Genomic DNA, 18,870 nt, shown 5'->3' on the forward strand with positions numbered 1-18,870 from the left:
TATCCAACGAAAAACGAGACTATACCTAGCTGTACGTGTAAACTATACCTAGCTTACTTATAGGCCAGTAGGTACCTATACAAACAGTACTTACACTCTCTTTACATAGGAGGACTTCTTGACTTGAAAAGCTTGACAATCTTGACATCATTAATCCAAAATGTCAGCTTAAACTTTCCTTACAAGCCGAGCAGAGGCCTCATTAACTCAAATGCTTTCGCTAGTAGTTTGTTTTTTCCTAAAAGTCATTCGAGTACAAAAACATTTTCCGAAGGCTCCATGTTCAGGGCTTTATTAGTCCGTCCTTCCTTTATTATTACTAATAATAAAAGGTATAGTGGACGGACTATTGTATTCGCTTCGGTGTCTGTCTGTCGGTCTGTCTGTCTGTCCCCATAGAAGGACTTATCCAAACCTGGTCGACCTATATATCAAATTAAAGGTCTTTTTACCAGGGTTCAGGGCTTTATTAATTGGAAAACGGAAAATTGTATTTGCTTAGAGTCTTATTTGGCCTTTGGAAAACGTTCCATTGATAGTTTGCCCCGCCTGATTATGTTAGAAGTCTGCAATGACATGAAACGAAGCCTTATTTTCCCCATTTGACGTGAAATGGTATTCAGACCGTTTTCCTTATTCTGACTAATGAGCCGAGAGTAAATATGGCAACATGGCATTTGAAATTAATACTGGTGACACACTTGATTGGACCCAATCTAATTTTAAATTTCAACGTTTGAGGATTTCGAGTTAAGTTATTGCATGTGATAATTTCCATATCAGTCGTTTGTCGAACTTCTAGAGTGAGACGCAGGTACTGGTACTGGTACTGTCTAGATTTCAATACTTGGGGATTTCGAAAAGTCCCTTAGTATAACTTAGATAGGTATCAGTTGTTACTCAAACCTTCCGGAGTGGAACCTGATTTGGTTCCAATAGTCATAACTCATAATGCGTCGAATCAAACAGATTCGTAAGTCAATTCAGAAGATTGAAATCGAGAAGTCGACATTCGACCTGATATTAATTGGAAAACGGGAAATTGTATTTGCTTAGAGTCTTATTTGGCCTTTGGAAAACGTTCCATTGATAGTTTGCCCCCGCCTATTTATGTTAGAAGTCTGCAATGACATGAAACGAAGCCTGATTTTCCCCATTTGACGTGAAATTGTATTCAGACCGTTTTCCTTATTCTGACTAATGAGCCGAGGGCCGAGAGTACACATGGTAACATGGCATTTGAAATTAATACTGGTGACTGGTGACACTTGATAGGACCCAATCTAATTCTAAATTTCAATGTTTGAGGATTTCGAGTAAAGTTATCGCAGATTTCAATACTTGGGGATTTCGAAAAATCGCTTAGTATAACTTAGATATCAGTTTTGTTACTCAACCTTCCGGAGTGGAACTTGATTTGGTTCGAATAGTCATAACTCATAATGCGTCGAATCAAACAGATTCGTAAGTCAATTCAGAAGATTGAAATCGAGAAGTCGACATTCGACCTGATTCAGGATTATACACAGCATAGTTCCGTGCATGGAGTCAGATATATGTCCAATCAGAAAGCGCCATTCCTGGAGAGGTAATCGAACTTTCAACGATCAACAGGTTTTTAGTCCGTCCTTCCTTTATTATTACAATAGTAATAAAAAGGTATAAGGGACGGACTATTGTATTCGCTTCGGTGTCGGTCTGTCTGTCAGTCTGTCTGTCAGTCTGTCTGTCAGTCTGTCCCCATAGAAGGACTTATCCAAACCTGGTCGACCTATATATCAAATTAAAGGTCTTTTTACCAGGAACACGAAAATGGTGGTGCAAATTTTGTCCAGAGAACCATAAAGCCAAAAAACCAAAAAAACTGGTTTTTGGAGGATTTTTTCACATTTTCTTACATAAATGAGCTCTGATCTCGAAATTTGTCGCGACGACTCAAAGCGAGAAAGTTTTAGATAACACTTCAGCCGATCATTTCAGACCGGTTTTAGCGTTACCTATGTTAAGCTACGCCGAGCATGGTCAATAAATGGATGGGTGACTTGAACATTATATTGGGAATAAAGGGAGAACGGGCTCTAGTCTTGATTTTAAATCATTACATGAAAGTAAAATCAAAAAATCAAATCAAGAATAATAATAAACTGAATATTAAACAAATTAGGTAGGTACATAGGTACTGATTTTCTCTAATCACTACGGGCTAAAAAATTCCCGGAGGGACGGACCCTGCTTATTAATTGGAAAACGGGAAATTGTATTTGCTTAGAGTCTTATTTGGCCTTTGGAAAACGTTCCATTGATAGTTTGCCCCGCCTATTTATGTTAGAAGTCTGCAATGACATGAAACGAAGCCTTATTTTCCCCATTTGACGCCGTGAAATGGTATTCAGACCGTTTTCCTTATTCTGACTAATGAGCCGAGAGTAAACATGGCAACATGGCATTTGAAATTAATACTGGTGAGTGGTGACACTTGATTGGACCCAATCTAATTCTAAATTTCAACGTTTGAGGATTTCGAGTAAAGTTATTGCCTGTGATAATTTCCATATCAGTCGTCTGTCGAACTTCTTAGAGTGAAACGCAGGTACTGTCTAGATTTCAATACTTGGGGATTTCGAAAAATCGCTTAGTATAACTTAGATATCAGTTGTTACTCAACCTTCCGGAGTGGAACCTAATTTGGTTCGAATAGTCATAATTTATAATGCGTCGAATCAAACAGATTCGTAAGTCAATTCAGAAGATTGAAATCGAGAAGTCGACATTCGACCTGATTCAGGATTATACACAGCATAGTTCCGTGCATGGAGTCAGATATATGTCCAATCAGAAAGCGCCATTCCTGGAGAGGTAATCAAACTTTCAACGAGCAACAGGTTTTTTTACAATGTAGGATAAAGGTTCAACCTAGGAACAAAATATTTACATTAAATTTTGGGCATTATCGAACTTTCGAAGTCCTTCTTATGAAACCTTCTCTGTTTCGCTAATAACTCCTGAACAATTTGTCCGATTTCCATGAAATTTGAACACTATTTTCTACAATGTAGGATAAAGGTTCAACCTAGGAACAAAATATTTACATTAAATTTTGGGCATTATCGAACTTTCAAAGTCCTTCTTATGAAACCTTCTCTGTTTCGCTAATAACTCCTGAACAATTTGTCCGATTTCCATGAAATTTGAACACTATTTTCTACATTTCTTACATATTTATGTAGATGCAGTTAGATTTTGGGCTCGTCATGTCCTTTTAAGGTTCCCGCAGGTCGCTTTTCCCAAGCGAGTTCTGAACCACTACTCTATTCCCTTCTCTGCTGATGCTCGCAGGATATTCTGGCTCCTGGTTCTCCCGCAGGTCGCTTTTCCCAAGCGAGTTCTGAACCACTACTCTATTCCCTTCTCTGCTGATGCTCGCAGGATATTCTGGCTCCTGGTCCTGGTTGTGTGTATTCTGTTCGCCTGTATCCTCAACTATCGTCTCTGGCAGAGATACACAGCCATTCCCACTGTCCTGGCAGTCAAGGATACTCATGTCCCTCTCTACCTGTTTCCATTCCCATCAGTTACCATATGTCCGGCAAATAAGGTCAAGAAATCAGCCGCACTGGAGTATTTCTCCCGGTAAGTCTGACGCCTGAATTTACCAGTGAAAAATGTACCAGACAATTTGCCCAAGGCACTAAGCACTATGTAATTTTTTAAGAGATTTAACGTCACCTCTTTCGGCGACAAACTAAACCTAATACCTGACATTGACCTCATCAAGCCTGAGTGGGGCCGGGAAAAAGTAGCAGCACGCGATTGTCCAAACGGTCACTACCAAGGTTGCTTAACTTCAGTGATCCGTTGAAAACTGGTACATATCCACTACATTAGCCGGTGACTTGTAACTTTTTTCTAAACTTTTTCAATAAATTAACAAGAAAAATTCAACACGTCTACATATTATGTATAACAAGTAAGTCAGCTCCCGTGGCGTAGTGGTCACTGCACTCGCCTTGCACGCGGGAGACCCGGGTTCGATTCCCGGCGGGGTCAAGAAATTTTTAATCAAAAATTTGTTGGTTTCCCATGTCTTTTGTGTGTAATACCGACATGGTCTCATTGTTCTATTGATTTTTTATGTGATCTAGGTAAATCTAAACATTTCATTTTACTCATAATGATAGATCCCTTGCCTAACTAGATCAATAAATAATTTAGATTCATTCCATACCTAAATTAATTTATTTAGATATATTATTATTTAAATTTTTAGTTTATTGTGTTCTGATTTTATTAATAAAATTTATTCCAATTTCTGCTGATTTCAGATGGATCTTAAAGGAGCATTCAGGACTTTCCGGGATACCTTAGTTGGTAAGTCATGTCTTGTATTGATGATTAAAAGAAAAAGATTTTAAGCTAACAGAACTGTAGAAGCTAACAGAATCGTATTTCCAAAAAAAATCGGTTAATAGATCAAATAGAAAAAAGTGCTACAATATTGATAATTCCAATAGATGAAAGAAGTAACAAGCTGGGTCCGTCCCTCCGGGAATTTTTTAGGCCGTAGTTTATTCGATCGTGGTTAAAGAATACCTATGTACCTACCTAATATCTAAAACTTTCTCGCTTTGAGTTCATAGGTCGTCGCGAGAAATTTCGAGATCAGAGCTCATTTGTGTGAGAAAATGTGAAAAAATCCCCCAAAAACCAGGAATCAAGCTGGATTTTTGGCTTTATGGTTCTCTGGACAAAATTTGCACCACCATTTTCGTGTTCCTGGTAAAAAGACCTTTAATTTGATATATAGGAAATATTCAGTTTATTATCATTCTTGATTTGATTTTTTGATTTTACTTTCATGTAATGATTTAAAATCAAGACTAGAGCCCGTTCTCCCTTTATTCCCAGTTTACAATGTAGGATAAAGGTTCAACCTAGGAACAAAATATTTACATTAAATTTTGGGCATTATCGAACTTTCGAAGTCCTTCTAGTGGACCTTTATTACTATCGTAATAAAAAAGGAAAGACGGGCTAAAAAGAGGAGAACAAGCTTCAGAAGAAGGGAAATTCTGAAATGAAAATTCAACTGAACTGAACGAACGACTCTCAGTTTGGCCCGGTAGATCTGGGGGCATCATCGACCCCCCTAATCCCCTCCTAAGAGTCGACACTGACTCATTGAGAGCTGACAATACAAATGTTTACCTGAAAGTCTGAAGTAATTTTAATTAGTTATAATCTTCAGACGAGGAAGACGTCATGAAAACCCCCCCGTCCCCTTTCTATCCACCCTAGACGTTGCTTAACACTGTGATGCCCACAAGAAGAACTTCACCACAGATAATTCACATGGTCCAATAAACAGGTGTTAGTTAAACAGGTGTTATACTTAGCTAGCTAGATATGTTATAACTGGTGAAATATTGGGACTTCCTCTGTATACTATCCCGGCCAGACTAGTTAACTTGGAGCTTGGAGGGTAGCTCGCTAGCTCGTCTGCCTTGTAAGCGCTAATAAACGGATTCGGTTTCAGCCCAGGACAGATTTTATCCTAAACAAACAAGGTTCGTTCTTGGAACGGCTGGCTTTCTATTATCCTGTCTTCAAAGTGTTATAAGTACCTACCTATCTATGTTAGATATAAGTAACCAATGAAGAGGAAGAATAACCATCTCCTCAGAGATTGAAATCAGCCTAGGAGATGCTGTTTATTGTAACCTAATTTTTTTTAAAAAAAGTGTCTTCCTTTGGGCTCTCTTGAATAAACCCTTTCAATTATACGTCTTTTCAGCCCCCTGTCCGAGGTTCTAGAGAACGAAGGTAGTCCCCTTTCTATCCACCCTAGACGTTGCTTAACACTGTGATGCCCACAAGATGAACTTCACCACAGATAATTCACATGGTCCAATAAACAGGTGTTAGTGAAACAGGTGTTATACTTAGCTAGCTAGATATGTTATACCTAACTGCTGAAGTCTAATATTGGGACTACCTCTGTATACTATCCCGGCCAGACCAGTTAACTTGGAGCTTGGAGGGTAGCTCGTCTGGCTTGTAAGCGCTAGTAAACGGATTCGGTTTCCGCCCAGGACAGATTTCATCCTAAACAAACAAGGTTCGTTCTTGGAACGGCTGGCTTTCTATTATCCTGTCTTCAAAGTTAGTTAAGTAGAACAAAGAGAGAAATATCTCCGCAGAAGTTAGGCTTAGCTTAGGAGATTTTTATTGTATAAATCTATAGTACAACTCGCGAGAGACAGAGGGAATTGAACAGCGAGATCTGAATGGAGCCAAGGTAAGTAAGTACAACTCGCGAGAGACAGAGGGAATTGAACAGCGAGATCTGAATGGAGCCAAGGTAAGTAAGTACAACTCGCGAGAGACAGAGGGAATTGAACAGCGAGATCTGAATGGAGCCAAGGTAAGTAAGTACAACTCGCGAGAGACAGAGGGAATTGAACAGCGAGATCTGAATGGAGCCAAGGTAAGTAAGTACAACTCGCGAGAGACAGAGGGAATTGAACAGCGAGATCTGAATGGAGCCAAGGTAAGTGAGTACAACTCGCGAGAAACAGAGGGAATAGAACAGCGAGATCTGAATGGAGCCAAGGTAAGTAAGTACAACTCGCGAGAGACAGAGGGAATTGAACAGCGAGATCTGAATGGAGCCAAGGTAAGTGAGTACAACTCGCGAGAAACCGAGGGAATTGAACAGCGAGATCTGAATGGAGCCAAGGTAAGTAAGTACAACTCGCGAGAGACAGAGGGAATTGAACAGCGAGATCTGAATGGAGCCAAGGTAAGTAAGTACAACTCGCGAGAGACAGAGGGAATTGAACAGCGAGATCTGAATGGAGCCAAGGTAAGTAAGTACAACTCGCGAGAGACAGAGGGAATAGAAGAAGAATAGAGTTCTGAGTTTTAACCCGTCAATTTTTCCCTAATGGCCGCGGGTCCCCTCTTTGTTGGCCTAATTGGAGCTTTTGGAGGGGGGCCCCGTGAGGCCCCTTCCCCGAGTGAGTTCTACAGTCCACTGAACTAGTAGAAGCGTATTTATATTCCTTTCTCGAAACTGTCGGGAATAAAACCGGTTCCCTTTTGGAATCTGAAATAGCGCCTGTTACCCTGTATTATTCCTGTGGTTTAAGTCCAAGTCCAAGATGGTATGCCCGCCACCGGAATAGCAAGAATCAGTTCCGTTTCCGAAAGTTTCCCGAAAGAAAATACACCTCGGGTAGGTACGTCACTTTTAACAGCTTAGGTCTTCTCGTGACGTGACGCGGGGGTTTTACCCACCATTCGGCGCCAGCCTGAGTGGAGCGAGGAACCCAGCAGCACGCGATTCCCCCGATGGTCACCATCCAGGTACTAACCACGAGCAACGTTGCTTAACTTCAGTGATCCGTGGGAAACTGGTGCATTCAACGTGGTTAATACATCCCAGTATGTCGTTCAAAACTCCCAGGTTCTACCAAAATGTGAGGAAGTATTCGGCCTATGCTCCTGGCACGGGAAAAACATCAGTTGCTGCGAAATATGGACTTGAAATTTGATATGTAATCCACAAATGTGACAGGAATGCAAGACAAAACTTTTGGTTAGGATAGGTGCTGCAGTTAGTGGCATTTTGGCCGCTTTTTGGCGGTTTTCAGCTATACTGACTAAACGGTTAGATATATTGTAAAGGTTACAATAGAAGAACACCCAAATAAGCATCATTCAAAAGGATAAGGAAAGTCGTGTGATGTTCGCACCAGATTTTTTTACAAGGTTTCTTTTTACATGGTTTTTTTTTCCTGAGAGGCAAAGCTGTCTCTTCAGATATTTAGGTACAAATACGAGTATGTATGACTTTATTCACCTACATAGGTAGCCAGGTCTGATTTGTAATTCCCTTTATCTTCGCAGCTGTGTATTCCCTGATGAGAAGAACCTGTCTATCTACCACGTCTACACACAGACTTCTTGTTTCGTTGAGTGTCGTCTACAGCATATTGTCAAGAAGTGTCATTGTCACATGTACTACTTTACGCCAGCTAGTAAGTGAAGAGCGCCGGGTTGCAGGTTCGATTCCCACCCGGGGCTGATGTTGTATATAATAATAATAATAATAATAATAATAATAATAATAATAATAATAATAATATATTGAGATACTAGCTGAATTCCGTCGCTTCGCTCCGGAATACCGCTAGTTCATCCCGAGGCATGGCCAAACTTGTAGAAAAGGCATGGCCGAACTTGACGGTCGCGCTGCGCGCTCCCTGTTAGCTGTATAGTTATCAAACTAAAAACATAAACGAAACTCAAATATTAGGCGAGCGAGGAAAAGTTTTCTCTCCCGCAGTCTCTGCACCCTGTGTATTTCTTATGGTGATTTTAGCGATCAAAAATTGATCATATCTCAGGATCGGTTTAGATTTTCGCAAAATCCTTTCTTATTGCACACCTAGACCATAAAAGGAATATTCCTACCAAATTTCAGCTTTCTAGGTGTTGTGGTTATAGAGATAGAGCGATCAGTGTGTGACTAAAAACATAAACGAAACTCAAATATTAGGCGAGTGAGGAAAAGTTTTCTCTCCCGCAGTCTCTGCAGCTGCACTCTGTGTATTTATGGTGATTTTAGCGATCAAAAATTGATCATATCTCAGGATCGGTTTAGATTTTCGCAAAATCCTTTCTTATTGCACACCTAGACCATAAAAGGAATATTCCTACCAAATTTCAGCTTTCTAGGTGTTGTGGTTCTAGAGATAGAGCGATCAGTGTGTGAAATGTGAAATGTGAATGAGTGAATGGATCTCGTTCTTATAATATATAAGATTGGGAAAATCCCACAATGCTGTAGTGAGCACCAAAGTTGTGACATAATAACACAAAGAAATTGCATTAAAAAAAGTACCTATTTCTACACTAGTTCTTTTACAAATTTCTGTACCATTGTCCACCCTATGTCCTGTTACAGGTATATCAACATCTCCAGTGATCCCGCTATACAACCTGCCCTAGTCCATATTATGAGTGCCCTATCCCTAATGCAGAAACCGTCCTACCATAGAATGGCACCTCATATTAATGCCAGCATGCAGGTTCTGCCACTATTGAGTCAAGTTAACATATCGGACTTTATGCTACATGTGAGTGGTATTATGGTATAATTTTATTAGTTGAATGAAAGAATAGAGTTCAGCCAGCCTAGTTAGCTTAGTTGGTAGTGCGTCTGCCTTGTAAGCGCTAGGCCGCGGGTTCGATTCCCGCCCGGGGCGGATTTTTTATGCTACATGTGAGTGGAATAGATAGTTGAATAAACGAGGTCTAAGTTTTACCTCGTCGATTTTTCCTTTAGTTTGTCTGTCTAATTTCCCATAACCTTGGTATGTCAGACGATCTGAGAGTGAATGGTGGGCATAAGGGAGAAATAGGTATTTGGCTATTAGGTCATTAAATTGTCGGCCTGATTGAACATTTTGGGCCCCGTGAGGTCCGTTTTCTATAGTGAGTTCTAGAATCCACTGAACTAGTAGAAGTGTATTTATTTTCCTTATTATTAAATATGTATTTTCCTTTCTCGAAACTGTCGGGAATGAAACCGGTTCCCTTTTGGAATCTGAAATAGCGCCTGTTACCCTGTATATTAAACTACAGGAAGTCCAAGATGGTGTGCCCGCCATCGGAATAGCAAGAATCAGTTCCGTTTCCGAAAGTTTCCCGAAAGAAAATACGCCTCGGGTAGGTACGTCACTTTTAACAGCTTAGGTCTTCTCGTGACGTGACGCGGGTTTTACCCACCATTCGGCGACATGCTGTGCCCTAATATCTAATCTTCTAATGTCTAATCTGATTATTACTGATTAACGTATTCTGATCAGATTACTGATTAATATATCCCTGATGCTGTTTCCTCAGATAATGGTCCACACATCCTATGAGTATCCCGATGCTGGAGATGGGGTGTGGCTACCTTCAACTCATGGCAAGAAGCTATCCATTGCTGTCTTCTCTTCTATCACAATGACTAGTGATTCGGTCAAACGACTTGGACCTAGGGAGCGAGGGTAACTATTTTTTTTTATTATTATTAGATATTATTGCGTAATCACTTTATTAAGGTACATAATATTACATATGGGAAATAACTTTCAACATATGAATATCTAAATTTCTCTCATTCCAGCACGCGATTCCCCGGATGGTCACCATCCAGGTACTAACCACGAGCAACGTTGCTTAACTTCAGTGATGCGTGGAAAACTGGAGCATTCAACGTGGTTAATAACATCCCAGTATGTTGTTCAAAACTCCCAGGTTCTACCAAAATGTGAGGAAGTATTCGGCCTATGCTCCTGGCACGGGAAAAACATCAGTTGCTGCGAAATATTCTCGCTCCAGAAAACCGAGGAAGGATATTGCTATTCCTTCAACTCACTCACTTCTGAGGAGGGGAAGCATTGGTAAGTGAATACCAAATCCAAGTACTTTAATTTGCTGATATACCCTTCGGGCCTATGAACTATAAATATTTTTTTTAATCGCCCCAGGCGGGAATCGAACCCGAGGCCTAACAAGGCAGACGCGCTACCAACGAAGCTAACAAGGTTGGCGAGCTATAAATAATTAAAATGGTTTCTTCAAATTTTCCATCAAAAACCAAGAGACCACTTTCTATCAATATCTGACTTGGCTTGGATAGAAATTCTAGAAAACGCCAAGCCTAAACTCTTACACTAGTCTAACTTTAGGTTCAGCAAGTTAAGGAAACGCCGAATCGGAAAGCATGTTTGTTTAATTAAATAAATGGGGTAAACCAAAGTTTTCTCTAAAAGCATTTATGTCGAAGGTGTCAAGTTTAAAGTTTGATAGAATAGAATCTGCAGATAAACTTTATGTCCAAGAAAATACCATGGAAACAAACTTTTGTGATGGTGGTTACTTCGGTGTAATTATCTAACTAGCTATTCAGGAAATGAAGTATTATACAGGCAAAACAAGTATAACAAGTAGATATTTCGATGGAAATCGACAGAAAGGTACCTCGTTCAGAACAATAATCAAGCCGACAGAATTTCAATGAGTTTCAACCCCGGAATGTTTTATTGTTGATGAAATTAATTCTACAACAATATTGGAAAAGACGCAGGGGCAGGTAAAGCCTTTTTTCAAAGGACAGACAGAAAGTAGGAACAAAATGTACTTTCATGTCTGGGGTTTCAAATATAAATTTTCAAATAGATAAGTCCTATAGGCAGTAGGCAGGTTATTTCGACCTTTTTATTCTGTCCCAATAGCTCTACAGCTATATTTTTGTAGTCATCACCTACAGAGCTGCAAACCTGCAAAACCCACCCATAGCCAGGAACGAGATAGAATAACACAGAGATTTATTTGATAAGAGAGAGAAGGGAGAGGGAGAGAGAGCTTTGGAAAAACAAATTAGTTAATTAAAATTTCGGATTTTATCTTTTATTTGAGGCAAAAATGAAGCTGAGAGATCTCAAATATAGACAGTGCATTTCCAGGGGCGACGCCTTGAAGGGATACCACTCTTTACATGATCATTGGTGGAGATGTTAAAACTACCTACCACTCTTTACATGATCATTGGTGGAGATGTTAAAACTACCACTCTTTTCATGATCATTGGTGGAGATGTTAAAACTACCACTCTTTACATGATCATTGGTGGAGATGTTAAAACTACCACTCTTTACATGATCATTGGTGGAGATGTTAAAACTACCACTCTTTACATAATCATTGGGGGAGATGTTAAAACTCAAATTAGGATTAGACTTTCCACATTGCGCCCTGAGTCATAGGAACCAAGCTGGGCCCGTCCCTCCGGGAATTTTTTAGCCCGTAGTTTATTCGATCGTGATTAAAGAAAATCGGTACCTATGTACCTACCTAATTTGTTTAATATTCAGTTTATTATCATTCTTGATTTGATTTTTTGATTTTACTTTCATGTAATGATTAGAGATGTTAAAACTCCAAATAGGATTAGACTTTCCACATTGCGCCCTGAGTCCTTGCTTATCTTCTTCAACTTATTTAAACCGTAAGATCGACGTTTACCACCGGGGTTTAAATATCTCAGGATTAAGTATTAAGTTTAATCCGAGATTAAACCCGGGTATTAAGTACCTATACTTGAGTGCAGATAATTCGGGATATTTCCTTCCCCTTTTCACTGACTAGACTGACTACTTTGCCTCGGTGGTTTAGTGCATGGAGGTATAAGGTAGGGGAGGGGAAGTAACGATCCCGATGTCTATCCTTCAAAAAATGAAACAAACACAACATAAGAGGTGTTCATAAGAGTGGCGCAATTTCAAATTTTGAAAAACAAAACCAGAAAAGTAACAGAACGAAGAACTTATTTCATCATTATTGATAAAATAAGCTCTTGTGAGAAAAAAGTTCATAATCATGCACTAATAAACCCGATGGTTCTCAACCTTCCCCCCTTTTCACTGACTAGATTGACTACCTTGCCTCGGTGGTTTAGTGCATGGAGGTATAAGGTGGGGGAGGGGAAGTAACGATCCCGATGTGTATCCTTCAAAAAATGAAAAAAGCACAACATAAGAGGTGTTTATAAGAGTGGCGCGAATTTCAAATTTTGAAAACCAAAACCAGAAAAGTAACAGAACGAAGAACCTATTTCATCATTATTGATGAGATTATTTCATCATTATTGATAAAATGAGCTCTTGTGAGAAAAAAGTTCACAATCATGCACTAATAAACCCGATGGTTCTCAACATTTGAAATTTGCGCCACTCTTATGAGCACAATATGGCAGTTTGTTTACATCTTTTTAAGGATACGCTTTTATAACACATGAGGTATAGGGTACCCTCGCTCCACTACTTGAGCTCCTTGGTTTAGTGGTCAAGGCGCTCGCCTGGTAAACAGGAGGACGTGGGTTCAATCACAGCCGAGGTATCTTGAAGGGAAAGTTTGATGTTTCAGTTTTGGATACTGAAGGCGTATTTTCCTTTAGCGATTTCCCCCTCTTCTAAAGGTCGTTTCTCCTCTTTTGGCGTGCTAGCGCCTGTACTAAACCATAGGAAACATTAACAAGCTGGGCCCGTCCCTCCGGGAATTTTTTAGCCCGTTGTTTATTCGATCGTGATTAGAGAAAATCAGTACCTATGTACCTACCTACCTAATTTATTATCATTCAGTTTGTTCAGTTTATTATTATTCTTGATTTGATTTTTTGATTTTACTTTCATGTAATGATTTAAAATCAAGACTAGAGCCCGTTCTCCCTTGATTCCGCGAGAGACAGAGGGAATTGAACAGCGAGATCTGAATGGAGCCAAGGTAAGTGAGTACAACTCGCGAGAGACAGAGGGAATTGAACAGCGAGATCTGAATGGAGCCAAGGTAAGTGAGTACAACTCGCGAGAGACAGAGGGAATTGAACAGCGAGATCTGAATGGAGCCAAGGTAAGTGAGTACAACTCGCGAGAGACAGAGGGAATTGAACAGCGAGATCTGAATGGAGCCAAGGTAAGTGAGTACAACTCGCGAGAGACAGAGGGAATTGAACAGCGAGATCTGAATGGAGCCAAGGTAAGTGAGTACAACTCGCGAGAGACAGAGGGAATTGAACAGCGAGATCTGAATGGAGCCAAGGTAAGTGAGTACAACTCGCGAGAGACAGAGGGAATTGAACAGCGAGATCTGAATGGAGCCAAGGTAAGTGAGTACAACTCGCGAGAGACAGAGGGAATTGAACAGCGAGATCTGAATGGAGCCAAGGTAAGTGAGTACAACTCGCGAGAGACAGAGGGAATTGAACAGCGAGATCTGAATGGAGCCAAGGTAAGTGAGTACAACTCGCGAGAGACAGAGGGAATTGAACAGCGAGATCTGAATGGAGCCAAGGTAAGTGAGTACAACTCGCGAGAGACAGAGGGAATTGAACAGCGAGATCTGAATGGAGCCAAGGTAAGTGAGTACAACTCGCGAGAGACAGAGGGAATTGAACAGCGAGATCTGAATGGAGCCAAGGTAAGTGAGTACAACTCGCGAGAGACAGAGGGAATTGAACAGCGAGATCTGAATGGAGCCAAGGTAAGTGAGTACAACTCGCGAGAGACAGAGGGAATTGAACAGCGAGATCTGAATGGAGCCAAGGTAAGTGAGTACAACTCGCGAGAGACAGAGGGAATTGAACAGCGAGATCTGAATGGAGCCAAGGTAAGTGAGTACAACTCGCGAGAGACAGAGGGAATTGAACAGCGAGATCTGAATGGAGCCAAGGTAAGTGAGTACAACTCGCGAGAGACAGAGGGAATTGAACAGCGAGATCTGAATGGAGCCAAGGTAAGTGAGTACAACTCGCGAGAGACAGAGGGAATTGAACAGCGAGATCTGAATGGAGCCAAGGTAAGTGAGTACAACTCGCGAGAGACAGAGGGAATTGAACAGCGAGATCTGAATGGAGCCAAGGTAAGTGAGTACAACTCGCGAGAGACAGAGGGAATTGAACAGCGAGATCTGAATGGAGCCAAGGTAAGTGAGTACAACTCGCGAGAGACAGAGGGAATTGAACAGCGAGATCTGAATGGAGCCAAGGTAAGTGAGTACAACTCGCGAGAGACAGAGGGAATTGAACAGCGAGATCTGAATGGAGCCAAGGTAAGTGAGTACAACTCGCGAGAGACAGAGGGAATTGAACAGCGAGATCTGAATGGAGCCAAGGTAAGTGAGTACAACTCGCGAGAGACAGAGGGAATTGAACAGCGAGATCTGAATGGAGCCAAGGTAAGTGAGTACAACTCGCGAGAGACAGAGGGAATTGAACAGCGAGATCTGAATGGAGCCAAGGTAAGTGAGTACAACTCGCGAGAGACAGAGGGAATTGAACAGCGAGATCTGAATGGAGCCAAGGTAAGTGAGTACAACTCGCGAGAGACAGAGGGAATTGAACAGCGAGATCTGAATGGAGCCAAGGTAAGTGAGTACAACTCGCGAGAGACAGAGGGAATAGAACAGCGAGATCTGAATGGAGCCAAGGTAAGTGAGTACAACTCGCGAGAGACAGAGGGAATTGAATTATTAATAAGGAATGGAATGAAATGTGATTTTGGCATTTCCACCAGCTTGTTTCTAACGACATACTATTCATTAGGAACAAGGAGACTGTTGGGGCATTTTATCAAAGGTTGACAAATATTCTATGGTGAACAATCTTCTAATGTCTAATCTGATTATTATTGATTAACGTATTCTGGTCTGATTACTAAATAACGTATTCTGATCAGATTACTGATTAATTAATATATCCCTGATGCTGTTTCCTCAGATAATGGTACACACATCCTATGAGTATCCCGATGCTGGAGATGGGGTGTGGCTACCTTCAACTCATGGCAAGAAGCTATCCATTGCTGTCTTCTCTTGCCCATCCCGTAGTATGCCTCTCATCAGATGGGCGAGAAGAGACACACTACTTCCCATTTAGGTGCTGGGTCAACATTCCCATCCCGTAGTATGCCTCTCATCAGATGGGCGAGAAGAGACACAATACTTCCCATTTAGGTGCTGGGTCAACACGAGAACACCAGAAAGTAACCCGTTGAAATATTTGCAATCGAAACGAGTACAAATTTTTGTCAATGGTGGGATTCGAACCCGGGACCTTCTGCATGCAAGGAAGCGCGTTACCACTGGACCAACCGTGACCTCTTCCTTCTTCAGGACACCTGCGACTGCTTCGCCCCCCAGACGGTACTCCCGGGTTCAGATTCGAACCCGGGACGTTCTGCATGGCAAGCAAGCGCGTTACCACTGGACCAACCGTGACCTCTTCCTTCTTCAGGACACCTGCGACTGCTTCGCCCCCCAGACGGTACTCCCGGGTTCGATTCCCTCAACATCAAACATTCTCTCAACTGTTCCCGATGTGCACCTACGTGCTACAACACCGAGTATGACCTGGAGATATCCTACGTACCCGATGCTAGGAACAAGACATGGCTGTATTCGGGACATCTGGATATATTCTATGGGAACCTGGGCGCTAGGCGATACCTCAGAGATATTACCTTCACTTCGTCTGATTTACTGGGTGAGTGGACTCCGAACTATCCCTCAAAATCAAATCTCAAATTCTCTGTGGTAAAGCAGAGCTTTTCCACAACTTTTGTGGATGTCACAATATTACGAAGTGCCTCCTTTGCAATCAATTTCCATATTTCAATAATCTTTTTACACTGGTAATGTCGCCACTGGTCGCTACTCGATTAAAGTAGCTACTCAATTGACCTCACGAGGCTGAGTGCACCCCGAACTCCAAGCACAGAGCCGAAAAAAATATCCGCCGGGAATCGAACCCGGGACTCCTGCTAGTGGTCAAAGTCCTTGACATTTGAAAACAACAACGACTTGAAAATAACGAAATAAATCCTCAATTAATAATTAATTTAATTAGAATGCAATTTGTTTCTCTGTCCACAGTATTCATAGGCGGTGTTGCCAACTTGTTCCTAGGTTTCAGTCTGCTCAGTGTTGTCGAGTTTATCTATTGGTTTCTCAAGATAGCTATCATCCTAGGATATAGAGCTTACAAGAAGAAGGGTGGGGACTATGATTCCAACACTGTACGATATTAGGATTGTGGTTTAGTTGAAAAAGTTTATAAAGTATTATTATTTATTATTACCATTCTTATTATTATTATTTTTTACTAGCCGAAATCCGTCGCTTCGCTCAGGATTTCTGCTAGTAAATCCCTAAGGCATGGCCGTTCTTGTCACTCATCCATTTAGTGGTCCTGCTCGACGTAGCTTAACAAAAATGAACCGGTAAATAGCCTATAACCTTCACGGGAGTGCAAGCAATAAGTTGACAAAGTTTCATAGCAATCGGATGAGCGGTTTGGCCAGGCATAAAGTTCGAACAAACGCACACACTCACACAAACAAACAAATATTAATTTTTATATATTAGATTTTTATTTTTCATCTGGGGAGGGGAAAAGTGTTGTGAATGATGCACGTTGGGTGTCATGAAGCACATTATTAGCTTTCAACTGGTAACACATTTTTCCCCTCTGGACCATATTTGTTTGAAATTTCTTGGAAAAAAAGGTTAGCTTATTATGAAGCAAAAATTGAAAACACTTCATTTTTTTTCCATAGAATAAATTATGTAATGCAAAATGAATAGGACGTTCGAAAAGTTATATTTCATATAAATTAAATATAAATCAGTATCTTAGCGCTACATCAAGTGAAATAAATTAATATACCTATATACTCTATATACATTATGAGAACGAGAAGAAAAAAATAATAACAAATAGAAAATGCACGGAACATATAAATAATATAAGACCTACTTGCTTAGAACCATGTAGTCTACACTAAACTAAATTCACTAAGTTGTGTTTTTTAGAAAAACTTGAAATGGGAAAATTCATTTTATACGTTTATCAATTTGGAAAAAGAAATTTAATAATAATGAACTATGAATATATACGTTTAATTTAGTATTCTGAGTACTAAATCTAATGAGATTTATGAGATGACATAGCTACCTAGGTACATACATACCTCATTGCCGTTTAATTTAGTATTCTGAGTACTAAATCTAATGAGATTTATGAGATGACATAGCTACCTAGGTACATACATACCTCATTGCACTTAACCTCTCTTCCTCTCTTTCCGAAATTAATAAAAAATATTAGATAGGTTCCTATATATATATATTTTGCAATTTTTTTGAAAGAAGCTCATATCTTGATAGAGGACTCAGTAACTTTGTGAAGTTCCATAAGCTCATATCTTCTAAATGCGAGTGTTATCTAAACTGCTTAGAAAAGTGTACTATTGAATGATTCGTTGATGAAAAATAAAATTATATTAAAAAAGTAAAAAAAAAAAAAAAAAAATCAATTAAAAGTAAAAAGGCAAAATATTCACAATGTAATCGAAAAGAAACATCAGATTTAATTATTGGCAAAAGTAAAAATAAGCATAGATAATCTGGAAAAACTTACAACACATATTAAAGCGATAGAGGTACAGAGGAATATGAAAAACATTACAATTGACCACGAAAATGGGCATATTCAAAATTCGAATAAAAATTTCAATTAAAAAGTCCAAATAGGGACAGAGCTATTTATTTGACATGCCTTCTTTTAATATTTTTCTAAGTAGGTATTGATCTTTTTATCATAACACCATAAAAATATTCAAAAGACAATATGTATTTACAATGAAAGAAAGATGGAGAGAAAAAAAATGGCTTTCATACACACATGCATACACATGCAAAAGCCAATTTATTTAAGATTTACGTACAATAGGGTTTTGCGGAGCTTCTCTACAGGCTGATTTTTCCTTCAGTCGACCTTTGAACTTTTTAGACGATGCGCGATGGGTAAATTTTCATACCTACCTATATGAACTCCAATACATATTCTGGATATTCGTCTACAAATCTACACTAAGAGAGATATGGATCCCATCAGGAGTTGAATGTTAGACTCTAACCAAGTTAGAGCATAAGTGTACACAGAGCACATACATAGCTGTATGTACAGTCATTGAGGTATTTTAGAAATATGCTCTAGTTAATCTAGTAGGTTGGGATGACAACAAAATGATACAAAAGTTTTAGTACTCTAATAGAGATTGTCAGTAAAAATTCACAAAGGCCTGGGTGTCTCAAAAACTACTAGAAATAATGGAAAACGGAAAATCCGTATCACTAAGATCAAATTAAAGAAATTTATCCGTTCAAGATAAAATCCGCCCCGGGCGAAATAGAACCCCCGACCTAGCGCTTACAAGGCAGACGCGCTACCCTCCAACCTAACTAGGCTGGCGGGTAACTAAT

The 18,870-nt window shown here is 40.0% G+C and overlaps 1 protein-coding gene and 1 long non-coding RNA gene across 2 annotated transcripts; one reads left to right on the forward strand and one right to left on the reverse strand.

The window, feature by feature from the left end:
• Window positions 1-1,442: 1,442 nt before the first annotated feature.
• LOC103517335 (sodium channel protein Nach-like) lies at window positions 1,443-16,764 on the forward strand. Its single transcript, XM_026829466.1, has 9 exons — window positions 1,443-1,588; window positions 3,427-3,630; window positions 8,969-9,140; window positions 10,309-10,454; window positions 12,852-12,858; window positions 13,363-13,398; window positions 15,326-15,422; window positions 15,833-16,090; window positions 16,480-16,764. The coding sequence occupies exons 1-9, from the start codon at window positions 1,443-1,445 to the stop codon at window positions 16,632-16,634; spliced, it is 1,221 nt and encodes a 406-aa protein (XP_026685267.1). The 3' UTR covers window positions 16,635-16,764.
• A 475-nt stretch (window positions 16,765-17,239) lies between these two features.
• Window positions 17,240-18,314, reverse strand: LOC113470765. The gene is made up of 2 exons (XR_003393705.1): window positions 17,660-18,314; window positions 17,240-17,576 (listed from the first exon to the last, which is right to left on the reverse strand). It is a non-coding gene; the product is annotated as an uncharacterized LOC113470765 (long non-coding RNA).
• Window positions 18,315-18,870: the final 556 nt, after the last annotated feature.

The sequence above is a fragment of the Diaphorina citri genome, unplaced genomic scaffold, assembly GCF_000475195.1.
Source record: "Diaphorina citri unplaced genomic scaffold, Diaci psyllid genome assembly version 1.1 scaffold1814, whole genome shotgun sequence".
Lineage (NCBI taxonomy): Eukaryota > Metazoa > Arthropoda > Insecta > Hemiptera > Psyllidae > Diaphorina > Diaphorina citri.

What these genes read in the sequence shown, in the direction of transcription:
- LOC103517335 (XM_026829466.1), top strand. Translation starts at nt 1,443, where the DNA reads ATGCGTCGAATCAAACAGATTCGTAAGTCAATTCAGAAGATTGAAATC. An exon ending in GCACTGGAGTATTTCTCCCG is followed by an intron (nt 3,631 to 8,968) that starts GTAAGTCTGACG and finishes GTCCTGTTACAG; the next exon opens with GTATATCAACATCTCCAGTG. An exon ending in ATCCATTGCTGTCTTCTCTT is followed by an intron (nt 15,423 to 15,832) that starts GCCCATCCCGTA and finishes CGTGACCTCTTC; the next exon opens with CTTCTTCAGGACACCTGCGA.